Source organism: Echinops telfairi, unplaced genomic scaffold (genome assembly GCF_000313985.2).
Source record: "Echinops telfairi isolate 266 unplaced genomic scaffold, ASM31398v2 ScPeMD7_41;HRSCAF=154, whole genome shotgun sequence".
NCBI lineage: Eukaryota > Metazoa > Chordata > Mammalia > Afrosoricida > Tenrecidae > Echinops > Echinops telfairi.
The window spans coordinates 512897-520450 of NW_022103939.1; the positions used below are offsets into that span (position 1 = coordinate 512897).

A 7554-nucleotide genomic window follows, 5' to 3' on the forward strand; every position below is an offset into this window, starting at 1 on the left:
ATTTTATTGGGGGCTCTTACAGCTCTTATCACAATCCATACATCCAACGATTATGTCAAGCACATTTGTACATATGTTACCATCATCATTTTCAAAACATTCTCTTTCTACTTGAGCCCTTGGTATCAGCTCCTTCTTTTTCCTCTGCCCTCCCCTGCCTTCCCCTTCCCCTCTTGGTATCCCTACTTTCATTATTGGCCCTGAGGGGTTTATCTGTCCTGGATTCCCTGGGTGGCGAACTCTTTTCTGTGCCTGTGTACATGCTCTGGTCTAGCCGGATTTGTAGGGTAGAATTCAGGTCATGATAGTGGGGCGGGGAGGAAACCTTAAAGAACTAGACTAGAGGAAAGTTGTTTGTTTCCTCGGTGCCAGCTCTATCTTCTCTTCCCCTTTAACCTCCCAAAGTTTCCATCGCTCCTCGTGAAGCTCTGATGTTCATTATTCCTCACCCCTTCATGCAGTAAGCTACTGTGTAGTGCTTGCTTTGTGCCAGCCACTGTCCCAGGATCTGGGATACAGTAATGGACAAAGTCCCCTGCCTTTGAAAGGAGCTTACTCTCCAGCAAGGAGAGATGGACAACGAACTAAGTCAACTATCCAGTATGTGTGAAGACAGTAACCAGTTGCTGTCAGTCACTTTGTCCTGACTCCCTGCTCCCTGCTCAACTCCAGAGTTGAGCAGTGCTCTTTAGTGATTTCTTTTTCTTTTCATTTAATTTTTGTTGAAAATATGTATATCCAGCCCAATCCACGCCCATTCCACAGATTCTCGTCATAAGGCTTATGATATCACTTCCATTTTTTGTGCTGTTAACATTCTCATTACTTCGTATCTAGTTGTTTCACACCCAGTTACTTAATTCTCCTCCTCCTTAACCTTTTTGTCTCAGTTTAAAATAGTTGTGGACCCTTTGGTTTTGGGTAATCCCCATCCCCCCCACCCCAAGACACAGTATACAGCAGTGAGTATCTATACTTTTTGGACTAAACTGGTATTTCATTTAAAGGTACCAGGAGCCCCGGTGGTACAGTAGGTTAAGAGTTGGGCTGCTAATTAAATTGCTGGTCCAGTGGTTCAAACCCACTAGTTCCTCTCTGGGGGAGAGGTGAAGCCATCTGTTCCCCATAAAGATCTACAATCTGATAAAAGATACAATAATAATTTATAAATTATTAAGGTTGCATGGGGGAGAGGGGAGGAGGAAGGGAAGGGGAGGGGGGGGGGAAGGAAAATTAGCGGATTCCGGGAACCCAAGAGGCAAGCGAATTTTGGGAATAATGAGGGCAACAAATATATAGATGTGCTTCACACAATTGATCTATGTATTGTGATATTGTATGAGCCCCAATAAATTGATTAAAAAAAAAAAAGTTCTACACAAACAGAAAAAAAAATAAAGCTCTACAATCTGGGAAACCCTACGGAGCAGCTCTGCTCTGTGGCATGGGGTCCTATGTGTTGGAATTGACTCAATGGCAGAAGGTCTCAGGGGATAGTTTCAAGTCACTGTTTGCAGCGTAATTCGGGGCCATCGTCTCACAGGCTCCTGTAGCCCCACTAGGTCCCTAAGTCTGGGTTCTTTAAGAATTCGAAGTTCTGTCCTAAAGTTTTCTCCTTTATAATCAGCATGCATCTATTATGCATTAGATACAAGAAACAAATACTTGCAATCTTTTAAGACCCCCAGACACTACTCAACCATACCGGGAGACAGAACGTAAAATTTAAGAACTATGTTATGCCAACTGACTGGACTCCCTCACAAGACCGTGTCTAAGCCCCCAGACCAAGAGAAATAACCCTGTGAAGGGTACCAGCATCTGTAGGCACCCCCCTCGACTTTTGAGCTTGCTGTTATTCTTGCAAAGCCGTGTTTTCCCTAGCATTGTCCCTAGATAGAACTTACTGACATCATTTACATCAGCTACGCTATGCAGTCACTCCCCCACCCCATATTCGGTGCTATCTTATCTATTTCTATGAGCAAAAAGTGACTTTTACCTAGGGAGTACTTCACTTGTCCCTGTCTTACCCTATTCATGTAATTTCATGCGTGATCAATAAGGTTTTCAATCTTTGATGTTTTTGGCACTAGACTGTCATGCTTTTCTGGCTTTTCCTGTGAGCAGTAGAATGACTAGATAGCAGCTGGCACTGCCCAGGGACTGGCCTGCTCAAAGGAGCAAGTGCTAGGGGAAAGATCAAAGGGCTTGGGGGCGCAGGGGCTGAGGGCTGGGGCTAGGCTGCAGTCCTGAGGTACTGCCACATCACTTGTGTGCACGTTCCTGTCTATCCACTGTGTACCCCATACAGATCCTCCCAAGACTCGGGCCAGACTCCAGCCATGTCCCCCTTCCTCTGTGTGGGAAGTAGTTTCCCTTCGGTGTGCCGCCCACACTCACGGACTTTGGCATTCCCAGTGGCTCTGGCCCTTGTGCTGTCATTACCACACCCTGCCACCTGGTTTTTGTGGTCCTGCGCAACCTGAACTGGCCCAGCCACTTCTGCTAGCAGCAGCAGCATGCTTCTGGGGACTTTTGTGCTACTTGGTTCTACCAGTTTGAGTGCTTTTACCCTTGCTGCCTTGAGAGCTGCTTGCTCTTCCCCCTGGAATTCCCTGAGCAGATAAGCACTGCCCTGGGATCGAAGCCCCAGATGAATTATACCGGGCCTCTGTCTGCCTCAGCGCAAGTGCTGCTGGAGCAGCAATATCACACTTGGGTGGTTTTAAAGAATCGAGGTTTAGTGTTTTCTCACTGTCTCGGAGACTTGACTTCTGAATTCAGGAAACCAGTTCCAGGGGAAGGTTCCTTCTGTCAGCCCCTAGGGGTTGGGGGTGGGGTGGGGTATCCCCTTCTTGACTTTTTAGCTCCAGCATCCCTTGGCCTCTTTCTTTTCTCCTTCTGTGTCTAATGCAGCGGTTCTCAACTTGTGGGTTGCGACCCTTTGGGGGTCGAACGACCCTTTCACAGGAGTCGCCTGATTCATAGCAAAATTACAGTGATGAAGTAGCAACGAAAATAATCTGATGACTGGTGGGTCACCACAACATGAGGAACTGTATGAAAGGGTCGTGGCATTAGGAAGTTTGGGAGCCATTGGTCTAATGGCTCTTTTTCTACCTTTAAAGTCAGTAGGCCTAAAACACAGCCTGTGTTGCAACAATGGGCCCAAAGTTGTAAGGATTCGCTCTGTCGGTAGAATCCACTCAGTGGCACCTCACGTGGTACCTAACAACAACATGCTCAAAGGCCCCATTAGCCAACAGGGAAAATCCATCTACAGGTGTAGAGGCTAGGATCATCTACAGTATTTTGGAAGATACGTTTCCATCCATGACATTGTCCTTGTGATGGCCACCGCTCAGGGACACCATGCTGCAGTGCAAGCTGTCCCAGAGGTGTTGACTTTGCTCACTGGGCAGCTGGAAAGCCTTCCCAGGTGGGGCCTAGAGGGAGTCCCGAAGGCTGAGAGTGGGAAGTTCCTGGGGTAGCCCAGCGGGGAAGCCCCCCACCCCCAGTCCCCTCACTGACAGTCTGTTCCTCCAGGGCATCCTCTTGTGCTGCTTTGTATTCCCCATCTGCCTCACAGGGCTTTTGTCAAGAGTAGATGTTAGGAAGGGCTACGCCAATCACCCGCACTGAGGGAGCAGTACGGTGTAAGGCCTGACAGCTTGGAGGAGACCGGCTTTTGGAGTTGTTGGATTGGCATGCCCAGGAGAGGAGTTTGGCCTGAATCCAGCCCGAGATAAGATGAGCAAGGGCAGGATGGGAAGGATTTTTGAGGAAGGCATTTTCCCCTCCCCCATGAAGGGCCCACCAGATTCTGCTCCTAGTGGGAGCTCAGAGGCAGTCCCTGAAAGGGGCAGAGGGCCAAGGAGTGGCCCAAAGAGGCATGTGCTTCAGGCACAGCATTGCTGATGCTGCTTCTTTGCTTCAAAGTAGAAGCAGCCTGGGATGGCACAACCAGCTCATGAGTAGAGCAGGAACTAGGCCCAGGCCTCCACCAGCTGTGCTCTGGTTTTTGTCCTCGCTGCATGCAAAGGAAAAGTGGGCCAAATGTGTGCAGATGCTGAACTGGTGTCCGAGGGCGAGGAGACTGTGTGTGTTAAGGGCAGACTGGTTAATCTGCAAGTTTGGAAACCTGGGCTCTTTGGCCTTTGCGTGCCTACAGAACTTGGAGATGATTGCTAGGGTTTGGACAGTTCTAGTTCTGTGAACTAGGAGGGCAGAGAGGAGGCTGGAGCCAGGCAGGGCTAAGAACACTGTACAAGGAGTCCACTGCCTGGGTTCAGATCCCTCGTCCTTCATGTGGCCGAAGGCCTAGTAGATGACCTCCTTAGGCATGTTCCCTTATCTGCCCAATGGTTACGGAAGAATCTATTTTGAAAATGTTGTGAGACATGAATGAGATAATGCGTTCAATCAAATGACAGTATCTGGGACAGGGCACCTGCACATCACATGTTTATGTTAAAAAACAAACCAATAAGAGGGAGTCCTGGGAGAGGATTGGCATGTGGAGGAGGAGCTGGGAGTCACTGTCACAGAGGTGAGGCCGGAGGATCTGAATGAGGAGGAGTGCTTAGGGCAGGCCAGAGCTTTGGGGGTCAGTCCACTTAGAGGAAGAGGCAGAGTCCGTGGAGAAAGCAAAGCATAAGATGGAAGAAACCAGGAAAATGCCAAGTCACTGACGCCAGGGAGAGCGCCTGGGAAAGGATACAGAGTTAGGATCAGTATCGCCCTCGTGGCCACAGGCGGTGAAGCGGGCATGGTGCAAATGCCTTGAGCTTCAAGGTCTAGCGCAGAACTGAAGTGTCCCCTCCCTGCCCACAGCGGTGCCATGTGTGTTGTGCCTATCTTCTAGGGGTAGATGTCATCAATGGAGCCCTGGAGTCAGTTCTGTCCTCCAGTAGCCGTGAACAGTGGACACCAAGTCATGTCAGCGTGGCCCCTGCTACCCTCACCATCTTGCACCAGCAGGTAAGAAGACACAGCTGGGCCCTGCCTTGGTTGGGAGCCCGGGGTCTGGAGAGGAATTGCCAGTAGGATAGGCATGCCTCAGTGGAACTCAGAGATTTGGGGTGTTCCTAACGAGGCTCCCTCCCTCCAGACGGAAGCAGTTCTGGGGGAGTGTAGGGTGCGCTTCCTCTCCTTCTTGGCCGTGGGCAGAGACGTCCACACATTTGCATTCATCATGGCTGCCAGCCCAGCCTCCTTCTCCTGCCACATGTTCTGGTGTGAGCCCAACGCTGCCAGCCTCTCGGAGGCCGTGCAAGCTGCGTGCATGGTAAGTGGACTGGGTGGGGGTGGGGGGAAGGCACCCAACCCCCATGAGGCAGGCCAGAGAGTGACTGCCTTACCCGCCTCTCTGCAGCTCCGATACCAGAAGTGTCTGGATGCTCGATCCCAGACCTCCACCTCCTGCCTCCCGGCACCCCCGGCTGAATCTGTGGCCAGGCGTGTAGGGTGCACTGTCCGCAGGGGCGTTCAGTCACTCTGGGGCTCCCTCAAGCCCAAACGGCTGGGGACCCATGCCCCCTGAAGAGACCCCCAGTACTCCTCCTGTCTGCTTGCATCGGGCTCCAGGGAACTCAAGGAATGGGGCAGAGGGTGACTGTAGAGGCTGCTCCTAGGCCTCAGGCACCGCTAAAGCTGCCCCTTCTCATAGCTGGGGTTCCCTGCCTAGGAGTGGGGGTGGGAGAGGCCTAACTCCCTCGAGGAAGTGGCAACACTGGGCTGACAAGAGGAGCAGGAAGCAAAGCCAGCCCCAGACCCTCCATTCCCACGCGTTTCAGTGGAGCAGGAGGGACTGGCCCGTGCCATGCTCCAGCCTCATAGGGCCCAGCGGGGGCAGGAGGAGGAGGGGACAGTCCCGGCATGGGTCCTCTCCCCCTTGCCCAGCGGGCACCTCCCCTGTACTGATATCACTAATAAAGTCTGTCTGCCCTGCTGACCTGCGTGGCTTTCTGTGCTCTCACCGCACCACCACCACCCCACCGGGGTCCCTCCCTCCGTCAAGATCTCTGGGTCTCCCCCGTTAGGACAGTCACTGAGGACGACAGTCTAGTCTCACACCTTTATTGAAACAGGCAACCGCAGCAGCATAGGCTTTTTTCTGCCTGGACAGCACCAGGCCCCCTGTCAGCTCAGAGCCACCAAAGGACAGCATCCCTGGCAGCCTGGGGGCTGGCACTGGGAGAGCAGCTCCAGGAAGGCAGGGCCCGTCTCCTGTCCCCTGGTGTGCCCGGGGCTCCCAGCGGTTCTGGCCAAGTTGTCCCGCAGCAGTCCTCAGGATCCCGGCCATGGTGCGCCCTCCCCAAGACACAGACGTGATCAGCGGCCGGGCTTGCGGAGCGCTTAGCAGAACAGCGGCCGTGGCCACAGGCTGTGGACGTCCTGGAGGCTGTCCTCCGGCACCAGGTGGCGGCAGAGAGCAGGACTGTCGGCGCGGGCGGACAGCTGGGCGCACAGAGTAGCGAGGCGGCAGGGCGGGCCGCAGGGATCCGAGGGCGGGTGGCCCTTATGGTAGAGGAACCAGAAGGTCTGGAATAGGCGCGTGTCGCCCCGCATGCGGTATACTAGGTCGTGCCAGGCGGCCGGCAGCGCGTTGGGCAGCCCGTAGGTTTCTAGGGCCCGGTAGAGGCGCTGCCATTGCGGTGTGGCCCCAGGCGCGTTCGCCTGCGTCAGGTTCAGGATGAAAGTCTCGTGGTCCAGGACGACGTGAGAGCTCCCAGGGTAATTGCCGTCTATTTGGTAGACGCGATAACCTGCCAGGAGGGAGGGCTGACTGGAGGTGGGGAACCAAGGGGCCGCCCCAGGGAGGAGCCATATGCCCCACCCACTCCGTTGGGTTTTTAGCAGGGGCCCCATCTTCCTGCCTCTTTCCTCCTCCCCTCCCCGCAGCTCAAGGACAGCCACTTCATCCGTGACCACTCACCAGGATTAAGGCCAATGTAGGTAGTGGCACTGGGCGCCAGGAAGGCCACAGCCAGTGGCCGGCTCAGGGTCTCTTCGTCATAGAAGACCTCAAATTCATCCACATGGGTGTGGCCAAAGAACTGACCGGCCAGGGTGTTCTCATACCTGGTAGGAAGATTTACTCAGAAGACTCCAGAGAGGAAGGGGAGATCTTTCCCCACTCTCTTCAAGTAAGGAGCAGCCCCAGCCACAACAGTGTGACGGTTAGGGCAGTTTCGAATACTTCGGACTCTTCATTTCCCCAGCCCCGACCCCATCTGCTGCCTACCTGGCTACAATTCGGTAATAATTCCAGCTCCAGCTCTTCAGGCAATGTCCCGGGGGGATGTGGCCAATTATATGCACCTGGGAAAAGGTGAAGGGTGGTTAGCAGGGCACCGAGGGGGCCCAGGCAGCCCTACCAGGGTTGTTGGTTCTCACTTGACCTACAGAGGCTGCCATGGCTAGTCCGAGGGGGAATGAGAAGGCTTTCAACGAAGTGGACCTCCCGGAAACACTAATGCTGAGAGCACCTTCTCTGCACACAGGTGCCCCAGCTTCCGACTGGGGCCTGCTGGTGGTGAAGGGCCAGCC

General features: G+C 53.6%; 2 protein-coding genes across 3 annotated transcripts in view; one reads left to right on the forward strand and one right to left on the reverse strand.

Moving 5' to 3' along the window:
- The window catches only part of APBB1 (amyloid beta precursor protein binding family B member 1), a 26670-nt gene extending 20714 nt beyond the window's left edge, over positions 1-5956 (forward strand). The window contains exons 12-14 of the mRNA XM_045290533.1: positions 4868-4983; positions 5114-5290; positions 5378-5956. Of these exons, the coding sequence (XP_045146468.1) occupies positions 4868-4983; positions 5114-5290; positions 5378-5545 (461 nt within the window). The 3' untranslated portion in view covers positions 5546-5956. The remainder of the gene's footprint in view (positions 1-4867; positions 4984-5113; positions 5291-5377) is intronic.
- Positions 5957-6067: 111 nt separating this feature from the next.
- The window catches only part of SMPD1 (sphingomyelin phosphodiesterase 1), a 4527-nt gene continuing 3040 nt past the window's right edge, over positions 6068-7554 (reverse strand). For both annotated transcript variants that reach the window (XM_045290559.1, XM_045290558.1), the window contains exons 4-6: positions 7250-7326; positions 6941-7086; positions 6068-6770 (exon numbers count right to left, since the gene is read on the reverse strand). In XM_045290559.1, the coding sequence (XP_045146494.1) occupies positions 6361-6770; positions 6941-7086; positions 7250-7326 (633 nt within the window). In that variant the 3' untranslated portion in view covers positions 6068-6360. The remainder of the gene's footprint in view (positions 6771-6940; positions 7087-7249; positions 7327-7554) is intronic.